The sequence below is a fragment of the Lepus europaeus genome, chromosome 5, assembly GCF_033115175.1.
Source record: "Lepus europaeus isolate LE1 chromosome 5, mLepTim1.pri, whole genome shotgun sequence".
Taxonomy (NCBI): Eukaryota; Metazoa; Chordata; class Mammalia; order Lagomorpha; family Leporidae; genus Lepus; species Lepus europaeus.
This window is the reverse complement of record NC_084831.1, coordinates 107,594,961-107,616,359: the sequence shown is the minus strand read 5'-3', so window position 1 is coordinate 107,616,359 and position 21,399 is coordinate 107,594,961. Positions and strand designations below refer to the sequence as shown.

The window sequence follows — 21,399 nt, the reverse complement described above, 5'->3', positions numbered from 1 at the left end:
TATTTTTCTTGAGCTGCTGATAACTTTAAAATAAACTGTCTTTTAAGGTTGTTAAATGGGAGAGGCAAAGAATAAGCCTCCAGGGTATACACACAGCTCTGTCACTGCAGTGATCCTGGCAATGCTGAAGGTGGCTGTTGCCTTCTGCGGGCTCCATGCCCCTCATGTCGGCTTGGGAGAGGCAGAACTTTCAGCTCCTTACCTTCTTCAGCAATGACCGTGAGTGTGACAGTGACACCGGCATCTTTGATCAGCTGAACAATGTTATCATGGGACAGTTCAATAATGGACTGCCCATTCACTGCAGAGATATGATCTCCAACTTTCAGCTTTCCACAGTGATCAGCTGGACTTCCTTCTATGACTCGGCCAATTTTATGAGGAATAACTAGGGAGAGAGACATTTTACTCTTTTTCAATTATGTATCTAGCAGTACTGAATTTACCATTACCATCACTTCAAAATTCAACATCATAATAGAAAATCCTTTATAATATGGCAGAAAAGATCACATGTCATCAAGCTTTCCAAATGCAACTATTTTCATATCATCTACTTTTTAATCATAATCACAGATAACCTTTACACAGTTGTAGTCATAAAAAATAAATTTGTTATTTTCCACTTACCAGAAAATTTTTTCAATTTTTGTATCATCATCTGAATTACCCTGTTTAAGGGCTACTGATCTCATTGATCTTAGATCTCGTTCACTGTTAGCCACTTTGGCTGTATCAAGTTTTTAGCTATTTTAGAACTGAGACTACCTCTGGTTATGTTGGGAGGACAATTATTCTCACAAGGAACCAACTCAAGTTTAGGGCTCAGTAGATAATGGTTAGAAATTGAGGTATAGTGAAATGATTAATCATTAAAATAGGGGCTGGCACTGTGGCGCAGTGAGTTAACAGCCTGGCCTGATGCACTGGCATCCCATAGGGGTGCCGGTTCGAGACCTGGCTTGCTCCACTTCCAATCCAGCTCTCTGCTATGGCCTGGGAAAGCAGTGGAGGATGGCCCAAATCCTTGGGCTCCTGTACCCACGTGGGACACCGGGAAGAAGCTCCTGGCTCCTGGCTTCAGACCGGCCCAGCTGGGGCTGTTGTGGCCAACTGGGGAGTGAACCATTGGATGGAAGACCTCTCTCTCTCTCTGCCTCTCCTTCTCTCTCTGTGTAACTCTGACTTTCAAATAAATAAATAAGTCTTAAAAAATCATTAAAATGAACCATACTTTGGTCTACATAAAAATTAATTCTATTTGTGCCTTGGGTGTTTTAAAATTCAAAAGCTGAGTAGAACTAGAATATTAAATGTTCAACATTAAGACTACTTGGCTCATGGGTAAAGTTCTACCCTGAATGCATAAGTCTGAGTCTAATACATTTGCAAAGACTCTGCAACTCTATTGTATCTTTAGCCATAATGGTAAGGGCTTTCCTAGACTAATTTTTAAGACACCTTGCTATTACTTTAGCTTCAAATCAGTTCTTGGGCATTCAGGACATTTTGTCAAACAAAATACCTTCCACCATGCAACAAGGAACATTTGTGTCCCAACACAAATGCTCTTTTTATGTTCTCTGAGAATTTCCTAGTTGAGATTAGTAAACTTATTGGACATTTGGACTCCTGCTGACTACTGATTGATATGAATTAATATTTTTAGATGGCACTGTGAATTGTATTTAATTTCCTTAGTAAAACATGCTCCTTGCCAGTGTTTCTGAATCATATCTTGGAGTATATTAAGGATTTTTTTAAAACATATTTTTATTTACTTGAAAACAGTTACACAGAGAGAGGAGAGACAGAGAAAGATCTTCTATCCACTGGCTCATTCCCCAAATGGCTACTAAAACCGGAGCTGGGCCAGGCTGAAGCCAGAAGCCAGGAGCTTCTTCAGGGTCTCCCACGTGGGTGCAGGGGCCCAAAGACTTGGGCCATCCTCCACTGCTTTCCTAGGTGCACTAGCAGGGAGCGGGATTAGAAAAGGAGCATCTGGAACTTGAACTAGAGCCCACATGGGATGCCAGTGCTGCAGGCTGTGGCTTAACCAACTGCACCATAGTGCTGGCCTCAGGGATTTTTTAAAAGACCTTCATTTGGATAAGAAAAATTATTCTTTACCATGATTTATGTCTCTACAGACGACAGTGCCTTGGTTCTTCTAGGATTATAGAGTGGGAGATTTTTACCTTAAAATAGAGGAAGGTAATACTGGAAGCAAGTGCCTTTTAGCTCAGAATTATGTCAAATACTAAAAATTCCATTTTCCTTACAAACAAAGCAATTAGAAAAATGTCAGTGCACGTTGGGCCATGTCCTGCGTTGGCATCATGAGCCGATTTGCTAGTGGTAAAACAGGTAGCACATCAGAACTATATGGCAAATTGCACGGTGGCCCTCTGGTACCCTTCTAAATCAATATCACAGTTTTTCTTCTTCTTAGAAAAGATTTACTTATAAACAGTGTTTATTCTAGAAAAAAAAAAAAAATGTTCCAGCTCCCTGGTTCATTAAAAGGAGTCTGTTCAGTCTTGGGAAAGCATCAAACATGATTAAGCTCTGAAGTCTCGGTGATTCCCTTCCACCTTGAGAGCAATATGGTAAGAAGGGATTAACAAATGGTAACACACAACTTCAAGGCCTTAGTTGTCTGGGTGAGGGAGGGTAAAACTATAGGTTGTTACTGTGTTGGCATTTTTAGTGGTACCATCAAAATGGTTAAAGACATTACACAGACTAGCAGAGAGATAACTTCTGGATATTTTTAAAATGGAATAGGAAATTTTTCAAGGTAACCCCTTAGAGGATACACAGTTATGGAAAAGCCAGAAGTCCTGTCTTGTTTTTGTTGGTATACAAGGTCTCCAGGCCTTCGCTATAAAGCCAAGATACCCATCTTCATTCGTTTGTGACTGAAATCTGCCTCACAGCCTGGCTGTCCAGCTGCTGAGATCACTTTACTGCATTTCTTTTCAGGAAAAGAAACACAGTAACTGGAAATGTCCCCTTTTCAAGGACTGAAAATTGTATCACAAGAAAGAGCAGCACTAAAAGCTCTGAAAAGCACTGAAAGCAAAAACTAGCCAAGTTCTTTCCCACTTTAATAGAGGCCTTGTCTGAGAGCTCAGGTCCAGCGGCCCTACCAGGGATGGGGAACCTTTTTTCTGCCAAGGGCCATTTAGATATTTACAAAATCATTCGTGAGCCACACAAAATGATCAAACTAAAAATTAGCCTGCTATAGACTTACTGAATATTTAAAAAAGATTTATTTATTCATTTGAAAGGCAGAGTTACAGAGAGAGAGTGGGAGAGACAGAGAGATCTTCCATCAGCTGGTTCACTCCCCAAATGGCCACAATGGTTAGAGCTGGGCTGGTCTGAAGCCAGGAGCTGAGAGCTCCATCTGGGTTTCCCATGTGGGTGCAAGGGCCAAGGACTTGGGCCATGCTCCACTGCTTTCCCAGGAGCATTAGCAGGGAGCAGCTGGAATTCGAACCAGTGTCCATATGGGATGCTGGTGCCACTCATTATGCACTGTGACTTACTGAATTTTGAGTCCTCCCGCCTGTGGAGGCCTTGGTGGAGCAGACCAAATGGTTTTGCAGATATGGCCCGTGGGCTGGACATTCCCCACCTGATTCAGACACATGGGGGGGATGCGGATTTGGATCCCTGCTTCTCAGTAGAGAATCTCAGAATTTCACAACTAAAGATGCTATGAGGAATTCTTCCTGTGGCATATGTCGTCAGAAAATACATACGATTAGGCTGCTCCACTTCTCATCTAGCTCCCTGGTAATGCACCTGGGAAAGCAGCAGAAGATGACCCAAGCACTTGCCCCCTGTACCCATATGGGAAGCCTGGAAGAGGCTCCTGGCTTTTGATTGGCTCAGCTTTGGCCATTGCTGCCATTTGGGGAGTGAACCAGCGGATGGAAGACCTCTCCCTCTCTCTCTTACTCTCTCTGTGACTCTACCTCTCTGCAACTCTGACTTTCAAATAAAGAAATAAATCTTTAAAAAAATACATTAGAAGAAAAAAGTAAACTATGTTGAGCAGAGCTCAGTCAAGACCCATAAAGAATGATCTATTCTGACAGACAGGTTTCCTGCCTTTTCACCTGTGCTAACGCCTTTCTATACAAAACCTTTGCAGTTTGCAGTGACTACTGTCTGACTGATGGCTCCTCATCCATGCTCATGCCAGGACCCTTCTTCTATCCACAAGATGGATGGAGGTCCAGGGAGAATGCTTATAGGGCACAGTGTTGGGAGAAATTATTCATTAGCATTTCAGTAAAATTACAAATTCTGGTTTTACATCATGAGTGAAAATATCAAGTACTTTATATAAAATTCACCAACAATCTTAAGTCTAAATTACGATTTATGTTGATAATTAATGGGCTGCAAACACTCATTTCCTGTCATTTTACATTTTAATTTTACATCTTACATTTTAATCGGGCTTTCTTTCCCATCTCATTATTAAGTATTGATAAACTTTAAAGCTTTTTTTTTTTTTTAAAAAAAAAGGTCAAGAGAGTGGCAATTTTCTAATTAATGATGATGACAACAATGGCAGCAGAAGCTCTAGCAGGCAACAGAAGCTAAGAGGACTGGAAATCTGGCCCAAAGGCTGCACACCATTATCTTGTTTGATGCTCACCCTTATGAGAGGCAGGGAGTGTTATCACCCACATTTACAGAGGAAAATGGAGCTTTTGGAGGGTAATTTTCCCAAGATCAGACAGCTATTTAAAGATATAAGCAAGGTCAAATCCAAGTTTGTCTATTACAGAACCCAACACTTAATGACACTGCCTTATACAGAGATCTACATGTATGCAGGCAAAGCCATCAAAATAGTAAGATGCTATTAAGCAAATAACTAAAAATACTTAAAATGTTTAAATATACATGAATACATAAAGGAAATAAATTTACTATATTAAAATTTGAAATATAAGCAAACATAAAAATGTTTAAACATATTTAAGCTTGCAGCTTATTTTACTGAATTCCTCTAAACTACTTCCCTAATTTCTGTAATGCCAGAAAGGGAACATCTTCACTACACAAAGTGGTTAGTCTCCATCACACTGAGGAATAATCTTTTACAAATTTTGTTAATTTGATTGTCTAGGATTATTGTAAGGTATTAGAATGACAATATGATGATCCTTAATGGTTGTCTCTGGAAATACTGATTTCCAATGATACAGCATGAAAACCACCTAAAAGCTGCTTTTCTTTCATTTTTCTGACACAGGCCACATAATCATCCTCACAGCATTGGTGACAGTTCCAGTTCCAAGTGTTACCATAGCAACTGCTTTTGGAAAATGAAACTAGTATCAGTGAGCAGTGACCTGATACTATAGCAATAATTCATCCATGTCACAGAATCTTCTTCCTTTATACACCTGTAATAATTTTAGCAAGAGTTTTTGCAAATTAGTTTGGTGTACAATACTTTCCTGGAAATGATTTCTTTTTTAACTAGAGTTTTAATAATCATCTAGTCTAAAAGGTTCTCACCACTCCGAGATACAGTCATATCTACTGGGAAAGGCAAGGGGATATTTTCATGTGATCAAAGACTTTTACCATTTGACTTGGAAAAATAAAGTTATCAGAGAAGCGTAATATATAAATATCAATGTGCTGGTTGGTTCTCACCTTATAGAGTAGATTTTATAATAATATTTAAAGATTATTATTTCTTAGAAACATCAAGATAAGACAAATGCTTCATTTGCTGAATCACAACAGCTCTGAACCTGCCAGATGTATTCTTTTCTTTGTTGAAAGAACTGACAGAATATTTATTCCTCCCAGATGAGAAAGTTCTCTTGAGTGTGGTTCAAGATATTTAGTTTTGAAAGTTCTGACAAATTTTTGACTTTTCATTGAAACATTTGTGAAGGGTAGGATTGTTTCGTATCATTCAACAGGGCATTTTATAGCAGAATATAGCAAATACTATTGAATGACATGAAAAACCTATTCAAGACTTATTTGGGATGAGACTTTTCTATTAATGTGTTTTTCTCAATTGTTTTTAGTATTTAGGTCATTTCTACATACATGATTTCTCCGAATTTAAAAAAACCTATGCCCCTATATTTAAAAGAAGTCAGCATTCTTTCACCAAGTCCATTCAGTCATGTCCCTGACATACTTAGGATAACCTTGAGGCAAACTGAATTAACGAGACATTTCATGGAATCTGAGATGAAAGGTAAACCTGAAACCCAAAAGGTTTGGTTTAAGTCACTTAAAATCACACACACACACACACACACACCCCACTAAAAAGTAAGTCTCTAGGGCAATTTATACAAAGTTGCTAATTAGTTTCCCAATCTCCAGAGGGAGGCACAGAAAACAGACCTTGGCAGAGGGAGAGGATAGGATCCCACAGCTCTTACCTCCTGGAGGGGGTTTGTTTTTGGAGGTGAGGATGACAAAGCCAAATCCTTCATTTTCTTTTCTTTGCAAGACGACATCATAGGCCTCTTGGGGAGCAGGCCTGGCTGGGACAAGGTCTGCTCTGTTCAGGCGAGGAGATCCATTCTGTGCTGAGAGGAAGGCTTGAGAGCTGTCATCCTCAGACTGTTTCTCTGAAATAAACATGACACTTTTTTGTCATGTAATACACATGAAATATTTTGGTATTTCTGGAGCAATATAAATTTTGGTAACTAAAGTGTTTTTGTACAAAACCTCTCAAGAAAATTCAGTTTCTAATGACACAAAGAATAGAAAAGCAGCCTTTTCTGTGAACTTAGGGCCTAGCGTGAGTGCAGATACATGCAGCAGCATGCATTTGACTTTGTAAATACTGAAAGTACATAACTGGAAAAATACTCATGCTCTAATATTATTTCAGTTTAAAGAAGTTTTTTAAACTTGTAAGATCTGACAATTAAAAAATTCTTCTTGAAATTGTTTTAGAGAATTCCACAAGGTTTGTCACCTTGACCAATCATTTTAACAAAAATAGAAACAATGAACAATGCAGTAAGCTTTCTTTTTTTTTGTTGTTTGTTTTTTATTTAATAAATGTGAATTTACAAAGTGCAACTTTTGTATTGTTGTGGCTCCCCCCTCCAACCTCCCTCCCTCCCAGCTTTCTTATTTTATTTCTAAATATTTATTTATTTGAAAGAGTTACAGGGAGAGGTAGAGGTAGAGGTAGAGGTAGAGGTAGAGGTAGAGGTAGAGAGAGAGAGAGAGAATCTTCCATTGGTTGGTTCATTCCTCAGAGAGCGGCAATGGCTGATCTGGAGGCCAAAGCCGGGAGTCAGCGGCTTCATTTGGGTCTCCAATTGGGTGTGGCACGGTCCCAAACACTTGGGCCATCTTTTGCTGCTTTTCCCAGGCCATTAAGAGGGAACTGAATTAGAAGTGGAGTACCCAAGACTAGAATTGGCATCTGTCTGGGATGCTGGCATTGCAAGCGGTGGTTTTACCAGCTATGCTACAACACCGGTCCCTGTAAGCTTTCTTTTTAAATCAACTTTACAATGTTTTAGTTCACTGACTGAAACTCACTGATGTCTGGGAGGTCAAAGCATCAGGGCAGACATGCTGCTCCATTATAACATTGACCATCTACAAAATGCCTTTCACAATGTGCATTTCAGGTGAGGTTTCCTGGCTGATATTAGACGAGCACATCATTAGCAGTTTTCCCGTAACAAGCTGTCCACACAAGCCAAACTCTCTTTTGCATTATAAGGTCATAAGGAATAGTCCTCAAAGGAGTAGAACATATTGTTTTCCTGTTATTCAAGGATAATAACAGGATTTGAGAATGATGAAACTTTGTCCTGATTTTTTTTTTAAAGGCAAATTTTGTGATAATTTGGTCACACATCACTAACAACCACCACAACACACTGTGGTTGAAGAATACTTATTAATAAAGTCCCTTGGCTCAAAGTTTATTTTTTAAATTTATTTTACTTATTTAAAAGGCAGAGAGAGGGAGAGACAGAGAGAAAAAGAAATCTTCCATCCACTGGTTCACTCTCCAAATGGCCACAGTGACCAGGACAGGGCCAGGTTGAAGCCAGGACCCTAGAACTCCATCTGGGCCTTCCATGTAGGAGGCAGAGGCCCAGTATTTGGAACATCTGCTGTTGCTTTCCCAGTTATATTATTGGAGCAACCAAGACTCAAACTGGTACTCCCCAAATGGGATTATTGAGTGTCATAGGTGGTAATCTGCTGCACAACACCGGCCTATAGATTTTTTTTAAGGACATAGTTTTATTTTTTTTCAAAGTTATTTACTTTTTTTTTTTTTTTTTTCATTTTATTTGAAAGGCAGGGACACAGACACACAAAGAGATCTTCTATTTTCTGATTCGATTCCCAAATGCCCACAACACTCAGGGCTGAGCAAAGGCTGAAACCACGAGCCTGGAACTCCATCTGGGTTCCCCACATCAGTGGTAGGGACCCCAGGGTTTCAGCCATCATTTGCTATCTCCCAGGATGTGCATTAGCAGGAAGCTGGACTGGAAGTGGAGCAGAGGGGACTCGAACCATGGGATGCAGGGTGTCCCAAGTGGCAACTTAACTATTGCACCAAACATGCCCTTTAAAACTTATAGAATTTTAAATACATTTTAGCATCTCACCAAAATGCTACCAATACTCAGTCATTATTAAAAATAAAGGATCTGTTTGGCATGATGTATGGACAGAACAAATTAGCAAAGATGCCTCAAAAATAATCATTCTATTATGACACTTCTTCGTGATGCTTTCCAGGGAAGAGCCAACTTGTAGGTGGTGTAACATCATGTTTTTACTGTAAGTATTTATGTTCCAACTTCGGCACAACTAAACTAGTGACAGTGCATTAAAATTTATATTCAACTCTAAAGGCCCAACTATTTCCTAAGACAGGCAGGCCTTTACTTTGGATGTTGCAATCAAAACTACAGAACCCCATTTTTAAAAAAAGATTTATTTATTAAAAGTCAGAGTTACAGAAAGGCAGAGGCAGTGAGAGAGAGAAAGAGGTCTTTCATCTGCTGGTTCACACCCCAAATGGCAGCAATGGCCGGAGCTGGCCAGATCCGAAGTCAGGAACCTGGAGCTTCTTCTAGGTCTCCTATGCGGGTGCAGGGGACTTGCTCCATCTTCTACTGTTTTCCCAGGCCATAGCAGAGAGCTGGATTGGAAGTGGAGCAGCCAGGACTTGAACTGTCACCCATATGGGATGCGGCAATGCAGGTCGTGGCTTTATCCACTCAAAATGGATCAAAACCCTAAAACTACAACCTGATATCATCAAATTATTAAAGAAACTGGAGAACTCTGCAAGATATTGGCACAGGGAAAGAGTTCTTGGAAAACATCCCAGAGGCACAGGCAATCAAAGCCAAAATGGACAAATGGGATTGCATCAAATTGAGACGCTCTGTACTGCAAAAGAAACACTCAAGAAAGTGAAGAGGCAACCAACTGAATGGGAGAAATTATTTGCAAATATGTAACTGATAAAGGTTTAATAACCAGAATATATAAAGAGATCAAGAAATTATACAACAACAAAACAAACAACCCAGTTAAGATATGACTTAAACAGATATTTCTCAAAAGAGGAAATTCAAATGGCCAACAGACATAAGAAAGAATGCTCAGGATTACTAGCTGTCAGGGAAATGTAAATGAAAACCACAATGAGGTTTCACCTCACCCCTGTTAGAACACCTTTCATACAGAAATCAACAAACAACAAATGCTGGTGAGGATGTGGGTAGCCTAATCCACTGTTGGTGGGAATTTGTAAACTGGTACAGCCACTGTGAAAGACAGTATGGGGATACCTCAGAATCTGAATATAGACCTACCATATGACCAAGCCATTCCACTGCTGAGAATTTATCCAAGGAAAATGAAATCAGCATTTGAAAGAGTTATCTGCACCCCCAATTCAGTTCACAATAGCTAGGATATGGAATGAACCCAAATGTCCTCAACTGAAGACTGGATAAAGAAACTATGGCTATCAGAGTGTCTTTCACACTGCAGTTTATTTACTGTCCTCCCAGTGTTACTGTGCTTGCTTGTTCTGCATATTCTCCACTGCACCACTGGTTATGGTAAAAGAATTTCATTGAATATGTTTAAAGTATTACAAAGGCAGCTAACTTTATAATCTATGCATCTCTGCGATTTTTGGAGAAATTTTATTCTTTGATAGAATTGTAAGAGTTGGAAACTCTGCACCTGTGTCTGTGTCTGTACTCATACATACATATATATATATATATATACTTTTATACATACATATATACATATATATGTGTGTGTGTGTGTGTGTGTGTATATATCACACAGATACTGAGGATATGTGAGATAAGTTCATATACAAATGTAATGATTTAGATCCTGGGTTCTGCAATTAATAACTGAATTTTGGTCAACCTTTCTGTAATTATAGAATCAGATATTTGTAGAATTTATATCATTGTGTTGTAAAGATGAAATACATAATCCATGTATCTGGTACATAGAAAGTACTCAATAAATCTCACGTCAGGGACAGGTGTCATGGTGCAGCAGGTTAAGTTAGTCCATATCATAGAGCTAATTCAAATCTCAGCTCATCTGCTTTTGATGTAGCTTCCTAGTAATGCATCCTGAGAGGCAGTGGATGACAGCTCAAGTGCTTGGGTCCTACCACTCATATGAGAAATTAGGATGTGGTAGCTAGTTCTGGGATACTAGATTCAGCCTGGCTTAGCCCTGGCTATTATTATGGGCACTTGGAGAGTGAACCACCTGATGGAAGATCTCTCTTGCTCTCTCTCTCTCTCTGTCACTATGCCTTTCAAGTAACTAAAAAGTAAACAGTGAAAAGTGTTATTGTTTACCAAAACTTCTTTGGTAGATACATTTCACTTTACTTGAATTTGGAGTTTCATCAGTATCCAAGATCTTCTTATATTTGTTTTTTTAAAAAGTGCTTATTTATTTGCTAATTTATTTGACATGCAGAAATAGAGAGAGAGAAGGAGTGAACTGATGGTTCACACCTCAAATGGTTGCAACGGCTGAGACTGTGCCAGGCTTAAGCCAGGAGCCAAGAGCTTTATCCAGGTCTCCCATGTGGGTGCAGGGGCCCAAGGACTTGGGTCATCCATTGCTGCTTTTCCAGGCTATAGCAGAGAGCTGGATTGGAAGTGGAGCAGCCTAGACTTGAACCAGTGCCCATATGGGATGCCAGTGCTGCAGGTGGTGGCTTAACCTTCTACACCCAGTGCTGGCCCTGATATCTGGTTAATGAGATATCTTTGTATGACTTAGTAATTATTTTTGTATTTTAAAGGAACAGATCTAAACAATATTCCCATCTCCAAATAATATGGCAAAATTCATTAAAATGTTAATGTAATCTTAATTTATAGGCCCCAAATCCTTTTTTTTGGATAGTGTTATTTCTGGATCTGTTTAACTTTACAAATCTTTCCACAACAAGACCTGGAACACACCAAATAGATCATCTCATGTACTATTAAACATAATAAAACAACCTGCAAAATCACACGGAAAATGGACTCAGTCTTTTTTATTTTATTTTTTTAACTTTTAAGAGCAGGAAAAGTTTACATACCTCCAAAGAAGATCTTCCTTCTGACAGTTAACAACACATGGCCATTGCGAGCAGCGGTCGTCATTAGGTCCAAGACTTGCTTGTGTGACTTCCCTTTAACAGGAATTCCATCAATGCACATCAGCTCATCAGCTGCACGCAGTCGACCATCTTTCTCAGCTGCTCCCAGAGGAATAATGGCTCCGATATATATCTGATAAGATAACAAAGTGTAGGTTGGTCTGTATGGTCTACTCAGATCAGTTGAAGAGTTAGAGACTTCTTGACTCAGCATTGGGAAAAACAGCAGGTTTTGCAGTTCAGTTATGAAAATAGACATATTTTAGAAAGATGGTATCTTACAAAGTGCCCATTCTTCAAAATGCACTTTAAATAACCATTCTGTATCACATAATCCCATCTGGATCCTTTAAGTAGAAGAACAGTAGAAAATATAAAGTTGTTGAATAACTTAAGAAACACCATCATTACTACAATGAAACAAAACATAAAACTCAGAAAAGTAATTCTATGGAGTAGCTATTAGAAGTGAATGATTTTCTTAAGATTTATTTATTTATTTGAAAGGCAGAACTAGAAAGAGAGAGAGGAAGAGGGGGAGGGGGAGAGAGAGAGAGGGAGGGAGGGAGAGAGAGAGAAAAAGGGGTGGGGGGGGGAGATTCTTCCATCTGCTGGTTCACTCTCCAAATGGCCCCAACAGCAAGAGCTGGGCTAGTCGAAAGCCAGGAGCCAGGAGCTCCATTTGGATCTCCCATGTGGGTCAGGTGCCCAAGCCCCTGGGCCATCATCCACTGCTTTCCCAGGTACACCAGTAGGGAGCTGGATAGGAAGTGGAGCAGCCGGGACTCAAACTGGCATCCATATAGGATGCTGGTGCTACAGGTGGCTTAACCCGTTACACCACAGCACTAGCCCCAGAAAAGATTTTCTACACATTATTCACAGTAACTGGGTCCATTCTTAGAATACTCCTATCACATATGGCTAACAGTGCACAACAAAGAAATAATTCTCCTTCCTAAATATCAAAAAGAACAAAGTAGCCCGAGGTTCATTTGCATTTAGTTGAGAAGATCTGGTTCATTCTGCTCACTAACAATTAGAATCCTATAATTAGGCAACCTTGAATGTTAGGCTAGTTTCAGAGTTGCTAAAACCTAACATTTAAAAATAAAGAAAGGTTCTCCCAAGTTTAAACAACAGATAAATTCTTAAAATGTCTCAGTGAACAATATGAGTATCAACAAAATAGGAACCAATAGAAACAAAAATGCATACACCATCAAAAAACAATAAAAATATCTTACATTTGTCCTATACAGGGTAACCTGTCTTAAACTTTATGTATATTCAATGATTATTGTAATTGTAACCGATATTACTAAATATACTTTTATTACTATATATTACACTATATAAATCAAATATTCTATTCAGAAGAAGAAAGAAGCCTATTATTTTAAAAGATTATTGCTATTCAGGTCTGGTGCTATGGTACAGCAGGTAAAGCCATCGCTTGTGGTACCAGCATCCCATATGAGCATCAGTTTGAGGCCTGGCTGCTCCACTTCTGATTCAGCTCCCTGCTAATGCATCTGGGAAAGCAGTAGAGGATAGGCCAAGTCCTTGGGCCCCTGCATCCATGTGGGAGACCTGGGAGAAGCTCCTGGTTCCTGGTTTTCAATTGGCTCAGCTCTGGCTGAGGGCCATTTGTGAATGAACCAGTGGATAGACGACCTCTTTCTCTCTGTAACTCTTTCAAGTAAATAAAATAAATCTTAAAAAAAAAAAAAAAACAACCAAAGATTATTGCTATTCACCCAACTTTCAAGTATAACAATGCAGTGATTTTTACATTATACCAAAGAAAATGGGGCCAGTATTGTGGTGTAACAGGTTAAGCCACACCTGTGACACTGGCATCCCATATCAGTGCCAGTTCAAGTCCCAGTTGCTCCACGTCGATCTAGATCCCTGCTGATGCAATCAGGAAAGCAGTGAAAGAAAGCCTGAGTGCTAGATTGAGCCCTGGGCTCCTGGCTTTGGCCTGGCACGGTCTCAACTGCAGTGGCCATTTGCTGAATGAACCCTCTCTTTCTGTATTGCCCTCTTTCTCTGTAACTCTGCCTTTCATGTAAATAAAATAAATTGTTTTTTAGAAAAGAAAATGTAAATATGTTCTAAAATTCCACAAAGTACTTTACTTCTTTATCATTTAAACCAAGGGCAAAACTTAAAAACAAAACCCACTGCATCTGTTCTCTAATTTAATGTGAGAATCATGTCTAAACAAATTTCTAGAGTTTAGTTGTTAAATAAATATACACTTAAGTAGTCTTCAAAAACATTTATCTACTTCAAAGGCAGAATAATAGAGAGAAAAAGAGAGAGATCCTCCATCTGCTGGTTCATTTCTTGAACACCCACAATAGTCAGCGCTGGGGCTAAAGTCAGGATCCCTGAACTCCATCTGGGTCGCCCACCTGGAGAATCATCATCTGCTGCCTCACAGGGTGCATGAGCAGGAAGCTGGATGGACCCAGCACTCTAATATGGGACTCAGGTGTCCCAAGCAATAGCTTCAACTGCTGCACCACAACACTTGCCCCAAAATTCTAGACAATAAATGCTTTGCAAATATAGCCCTTATGCCTTCTGGACATATTAGTTATTTTGTATTCCTGTGGCTTTAGAGATGAAAGGACAGGCAAAGTACTGAGTATGCAAATGCCAACCCATTATTAAGACTAGGTGAAGTTATATGCACAGGCTCAGCCAATTATTCATGGAGTATTCAGGTGATACAGTATTTCCGGTTAGGATACTGAAGAACAAAGATGAGAAGGAAACTGTCTTAGGATCTGTTTAACAAAGGCAACGTACATAATAAATTAAAATAAATTTTACTCATTTACAAAGAGAAATAAATTAATCACTGTGCAATTTATACCTGACACATTCAGTGTTTGCTTACAGTTTTTAGCCTCAACTACATCACATTAATGGAGGGACTAGGATACTCATAGGAATGCAGTTGTTCTTCATATCAGCGAAACTACTAGAAAAATAAACCTTCAAAAAAACCCTACAAAACAAAACAAAACACACCACATTCTACCAAATTACTACTCAAAAGTGTTCATGAAAGCAGCCATGCTCCAAAGTGCTCACACTTACAGATTGGTCGGGGCCATCTCCTCCTAGCACCCTGAAGCCAAACCCTGATTCCTGTTTCCGAAGAAAGACATCCAAATCTTTGGTGTTTGGTGCTAAGGAAAAACAGGAAATATAAAATAGATACTTATATTTTAAAAGGATTAGAACAAAACAAAATTCAATATTTAGTAGGATAATATAATTTAACTTTAATCCCAGGAATTTTTGATATGTGAAAATTTACACAGAGCATAACACATACATAATTCAATTATAAATATTTGTTTTGAGCAATAAACAAAACTGAATCAAGATTATTTAGGAATGTTTATCCCTACTTCCATGCATTCAGTATTACACTAACTTCTAATGCTGTCCAAGCACATTTAAATTCAGAATTCTCCAATTTGAGTTTTACATTTGATAGGTGCAAATGATCTAACACAACACTTGGGTAATGTATTTTATAGCTGAGGATAAAGATAGCCCATAAAAGTGCCTATTTCTACTCTTAAAATAATACCTTTGTCTCAGAATTTATTCCATATAACTACTTACTTACACTAGTTTTACAAAAGGATAGTATTGTAAAGGAAAATACAAAGAGCTAACACCTATTATTGTCTCATTTTCTAGGTGGGGAACCTGAGGGCCCAAGTAACTTGCCCAGTCTGACAGAGCAAGGAAACGGTAGAGCTGAGATTCCAACCCAGCTTGATGTCCACAGTGCAGGCTCTTAACACACAGTATCCTGCTCCCAGAGGGCAGTTCTCATATTGCCACATATTAAGTCAGGAAAACCTAGCTCATGACAAGATTTTATCTCTGGGAAAGCATAAATGTTATTTACAAGAAAGAAATACTATAAAGAGAAAAAGAGAAACATATCAAGGAAATAAAAAAAAAAAAGACAAAAGCAAATGAGGCAAGAAGGATGTAGGATGAATTCTTGACAATGTTCTTCAGAAGCAGGCTCTTGAGAAATGCTTCCTATTGGACACATAGAACTTTAGAGACTACAGAGGTCATTAACTCAGTTCACTTAATTTATGGGACTACAGAGTTTATACCAATATTAAGAATCTATCTAAACAAAAGAGATATCTGCACCTCCATGTTTATTATAGCTCAATTCACAATACCTAAGACATTGAATCAACCTAAATGCCTGTCAACCAAAGAATGGATAAAGAAATTATGGGATATGTACACTATGGAATACTATACAGCAGTAAAAAATGGAATCTGGTCATTTGCAACAAAATGGATGAATCTGGAAAACATTATACTTAGTGAAATAAGCCAGTCCCAAAAGGACAAATTCCATATGTTCTCTCCAATCTGTGAGTGAAATTGACACTTTGAGAAGGGATGACTTGAGCTGCCCTTGTCCTGATGTTGAGGAGCAGTTTTGTTTTTCTTGTTTTTTTCCCCCCTTCATGCTCTTGTTAAACTCTTAACATAGAGTTAATCATATGTGTATAAAGTCAACTGAAAATAGATCTCAGTTAAAAATAAGAGTGGGAATAAGAGAGGGAGGAGAAAGTTTATAACTGTAAAGTTGTATAGTTCTGCATACATTCCTATGAACTTAATTCTAAGAGTAAGTAATTTAAAGACTTGTCATGGGACTCCAAATCCCATTAAGTTTGGTGGCAAAAATGCCATCTTAATCACTAACCTGATCATATTAAGTGTTAAAATGAACATTTAGTTAGGATTAAGTGTTAAAGTGTGATCATATAAATAGGATCAAGTGCCTGGTGATAATAATAGATAGAATTAAAAAGGAGAGAATGTCCAACAAAGGAAGCAGTCCACATAGCAGACTCATAGAATGACAATCGCTTAAGTAACACTCTAACCTCAAAATCAGACCTTAACGCTTCCTGGTCTGGCTGAAAAACCCATGAGAGCATTTCAGGCATGGAAAGCCAAGACACTGTGGCAAAAAATGCTCTACATGAAAGATCTCTGTGAGTGAGACCCCAGTGGAAAGAAGTGGCCATCAAAGAAGGATATACTTTTCTCTAAGGGGAGGAGAGAACTTCCACTTTGCTTATGGCCTTGTCCAAATACTGATGGAGTTTGTGGACTCAAAAGGTTTCCATAGCCTATGCAGCTCATGTCAAGAGCCTCGGGTGGTCACTGATGTCATACATAAGAGTGTTAATTGTTAACAACAAGAGTTAGTGTGCACTAACTCCCCATGCAGGACCTCTGTCCCCAATGAGTTGTATTATAAGAGTTAACTGTAAAACTAGTTCTCAAACATTTTTTTTGTGTGTGCATGTGTGTGCAAATTGTTGAAATCTTTATTTAGTATAGAGTTGGTCTTCTGTGTACAAAGTTAATTGAAAATGGATCTTAATGGAAAATGGGACTGGCAAGGGGAGAAGGAGGAGGAAAAGAGGTAGGAGCGTGGATGGGAGTGCAGGTATGGTGGGAAAAATAAGTATATGCCTAAAGTTGTACTTATGAAATTTGCATTCCTTAAAAAATAAATTAAAAACATAAAAAAATTTTAAAAAAAGAAGCTACCAAGCTATGAATGAGATATCTGTAGAAAGGGATTATATATAGTAATACTAATTTAAATTACTGCTTTGTTATGCTTATACCTGGTTTTTAATTTTCCTAAATATGGCCTGGAATGTCAAGATAAAGATTAAAACTAGTTAAATAAGCATGAAGTCAATTATACATAATATTTCTATCTGTACATATCTTTTCCAAGGTAGATTTAGATTTAATTGCTAGAAACAAATGAATTTTAAACATTAAACCTACATAAGGCTGCAATTTTACTTTGGAAATGATTTTTTATTCTAAGTAAATTAGTACAAAAATGAATTTTTGGCTTATGTACTCTCTTCTCATCTCTCAGCTGGATTCTTCTAAGGTGTTGACTGGTTTCCTCCTCACACTGTAAACCCTTCCTCAAACCACATACCCCTCTGATTCTTCCTCCAAGGCCTACCAGGAAAATCTTCCTAGAACACAAGCCCAATAATACTTTCCCTATTGATAAAATCTTTCTGGGCTCTCTATCATTTATACCATCAACCCCAGCTTTCTGTTAGGGCCGTAAGTGTCTGTGCACACTCTGCTCCTGCTCTCCTTGGGCTTCCTTTGCCAGACATACCTAAGCAAACTGGGCTCCTGGTAGCACCCAGGCCTTTCAAATGCTCTTCCTCCCACTTTTTCCTTTGTCTTCCCCATAAACACCTCCTCATTTTTGCAACCTGCCAAAAACAATTTCTGAATGAAGTTTTATCTCTTCCTTACTCCCCACATAGATGAAACTGATCATTTCCTAGTTCAGTTTCCAATTTACCCAGTTCATTGATCCATCACTGTACCTGTTAGGCTTATTTGTACTCATTTTGTATACTTACTGGAATGAATATTTGTATTTTTGATTTAAGTTTGGTTAGATTTCTGAGTGCTGGGCACTCAGATACAATGGTATCTAGTAGATAGCTGGAACTTGGAATATGGCTTTGAAAGAATGAGTAAATGTTGCATGTACACAAAAAAGCCCAGAGTCATATTAAAATGGGAATTAAGGAATAATTTTTCAATACACTTTTGAAATTGTCATGCTCCCAGCTTTAAAAAAAGTCAAATTTATATTATTACATACTCTTCTGAAATAGCCCACAACTACTTACGTTTATCTTCATATAAAGTTTTAGATTTCAGGTAGACCTCAGAAGGATCCAATTTCGGAGATCCTGACCTGATAATGCTGGGTGGAAAAGGCATAGGCTGGGGAATGGGCTCATTTATGGCCTCCAGACTTCCTGAATTTTCCTTTTTATCTGTTTTCTGAAATGGAAAAGTGCCTTACTTAGTATTTTAAAAAATAAGATGGATGATTAATTCATAAAACCATCATCTAAGCTAGATGTGTCAAGTGATTATGACAGCTGTGGTGGTGGCAGGGTCAAAGCCACAGCAGACCTGTGGTATCACAGGAATCCACTTTCGCAGCCACATCTATGTGGTTCAAACATATTTATGTTAAACTAGAAATAGTTTAAATGATGTCAACTGAAAGGTCTCAAATATTTATAAGTCTAAGTGCACTTGCCCTTTTCTCTACTACCAAGACACAACTTGAATTTGGAATGAAGATGAATGGGAATACAACACAAGCAGCACTTCTAAGTAAAGCAAGAAGGAGACTCAGAGAATACCTTCACGAAATTCTTGGTAAGTTCCACCTCTCACTGAATTAATTCCCAGTGAAGATGTTTAAGATAATACTTTCTAGGAAAATGGGATAGAACTGTTACCTAATATTAAGGGAAATGTACTATGCCAGACAATCAGACAGAGGAAAATAGCAATATATTTTAATATTTTTCTTATTCAGATAGAACTTTCCCCAAAATTTTATAAATGAAACCCAGTAAATAGCCTATTAAGAATGGCTTTGAAGCTGGCGCCGTGGCTCAATAGGCTAATCCTCCGCCTTGTGGCGCTGGCACACCGGGTTCTAGTCCCGGTAGGGGCGCCGGATTCTGTCCCGGTTGCCCCTCTTCCAGGCCAGCTCTCTGCTATGGCCAGGGAGTGCAGTGGAGGATGGCCCAAGTGCTTGGGCCCTGCACCCCACGGGAGACCAGGAGAAGCACCTGGCTCCTGGCTTCGGATCAGCATGGTGCGCTGGCCGCAGCGCGCCGGCCATGGCGGCCATTGGAGGGTGAACCAACAGCAAAAGGAAGACCTTTCTCTCTGTCTCTCTCTCTCTCCCACTGTCAACTCTGCCTGTCCAAAAAAAAAAAAAAAAAAAAAAAAAAAAATGGCTTTGAGAACTGCTGACTAGAATGCAAAGGCACAGTCTGTCAGGGAGTCTCTAGGTGCTGGTCACTATAGAGCCCTGTGTCCCCGGGGGAACACTCTCTAACCCAAAACCCCATGAGATGGCAGGTAAGCCAGTCTCCTGCTCTTCTCCCACTGTCGCAGGATTCTGTTAGAAGCAGTTAAAGGTCATTAGAACCTTTCACCAATTAGAAAACATTAGGGTCACTTGGCTACAATGGCATCTGTTATGAAATAATTAGTGGCAGCATAGGAATTTAAAATGATTACTAGAGGAACTGGAGAAATGTGAAAAAAACCAAAAAACAGAAAACAAACAGTGCAACTTGAACCGACTAGACAAAAAATTTCTGTTCACAATGGAACTCTACATGGTATAGTCCTTAAGGAGGCAGCAGCTGAATGATTCTGTTCTTTTCGGCTCATACAACAACAAATTTGCAGAGGATTCCTATTTGGAGTGCTAGAAAGAATTAATCCATTTAATATCTTACAGTTTTCCCTTAACTGCCTGTAGTTTATGTTATAGGAGACCATCATACCAAGCAAACTAGAAGTATATATTGGATTTTAACTATAACTTTGCATCAATACCCACATAAGTGTGGATATTTACATAGCCACAATGTGCACCTAGGACAGTTTCTTCTGTAACAATGCTATTTGGTAAACGTTCATTTTTTAAAGTTCCTTTCTCTACACAGTTCCTTAACTAGGCTACTCAGTTACTGAGAAGAATGTCAGTCAAACAGTGTTTGGGTCTGACAGTCTATTGCTTTGATAAGAAATACATTTAGCACAGAAGGTCATACATACTCTAGAGAGTCTTTAGTCCTAAATGTGAGACAGTGTCTAAATGTGGGTATTTAGAGTCCCCAAGAAGTTATATGAATTTATCATGTCTTCTCTTGGGGCATTAGAAAGATGATGTAATATTTTATCACCTGTTTTAACAGCTGGCTACTTCTTGCCTTGATCCTCTGAAATACAAAGAAAGTGAGTGGATTTCTAAGTAAGTTTTTAAGTGAATCCACATTTTACTATTTAGAGGACACGATTACTGGTAGCATGGGCCTCTTCTTGCATTACTCTAATTGCAACACTCACCAGCGAGGGCAGCCCCCTCACTAGGGGCCTTTCTGACACCTCCCTAGAGGTTTTGGTATAAGCCCAGGGCAGCATGGTCCTGACTTCTCCCAGCTGGTCACTACCACTACAGCCAGCTGCTCTTAGGAAAGGGGAATACAGCATCTCTCAGTGTGTTGGGAAGAGGCATTTAAGGACCACAGAATACTCACCATTTTGGCAGTTTTAGTTGGTGATGGAGGACCTTAAAGAAAATGAGCCAAATTTTAAAAACAAAGGAAGGATTCCCAGTCACAAATACTGTTAATGTTTATGACAAAACTAGCTTCAACTTTTAGTAAATTCTATCCATATCATTTCCTATGTGGCAGGCATTATATAGACATTCTTGATTTCATTTTTATGACAATCTTAAGGTATAATATTATTATAATTTCAAAGATAAGGTAAATTAAGATTTATATATATGTGTGTGTGTATATATATAGATATAGATAGATAGATACAATCAGTAAGTGTAAGTGGCAAGTCAGGAAACAGACATCAACCTCTCTGACATAAAACCCTTGTCTTTATTATATTCACTGAAGCCCTGGATAACCCTCTAATACTCCAACAAGAGATTTCACCTTACTCTGAGCACATTCTACCCTAAGGCCCAGAGAAGAAACCAAGAT

At 38.8% G+C, this 21,399-nt stretch overlaps 1 protein-coding gene across 4 annotated transcripts in view; it reads right to left on the bottom strand.

Annotated features, from left to right (window-relative positions):
- MAGI3 (membrane associated guanylate kinase, WW and PDZ domain containing 3) overlaps positions 1 to 21,399 on the bottom strand; it is a 321,415-nt gene that overhangs the window by 51,703 nt on the left and 248,313 nt on the right. For all 4 annotated transcript variants that reach the window (XM_062191989.1, XM_062191986.1, XM_062191987.1 and 1 more), the window contains exons 11-16: positions 20,935 to 20,966; positions 18,484 to 18,640; positions 14,831 to 14,922; positions 11,654 to 11,846; positions 6,447 to 6,638; positions 203 to 388 (exon numbers count right to left, since the gene is read on the bottom strand). In XM_062191989.1, coding sequence (XP_062047973.1) covers positions 203 to 388; positions 6,447 to 6,638; positions 11,654 to 11,846; positions 14,831 to 14,922; positions 18,484 to 18,640; positions 20,935 to 20,966 — 852 coding nt within the window. The remainder of the gene's footprint in view (positions 1 to 202; positions 389 to 6,446; positions 6,639 to 11,653; positions 11,847 to 14,830; positions 14,923 to 18,483; positions 18,641 to 20,934; positions 20,967 to 21,399) is intronic.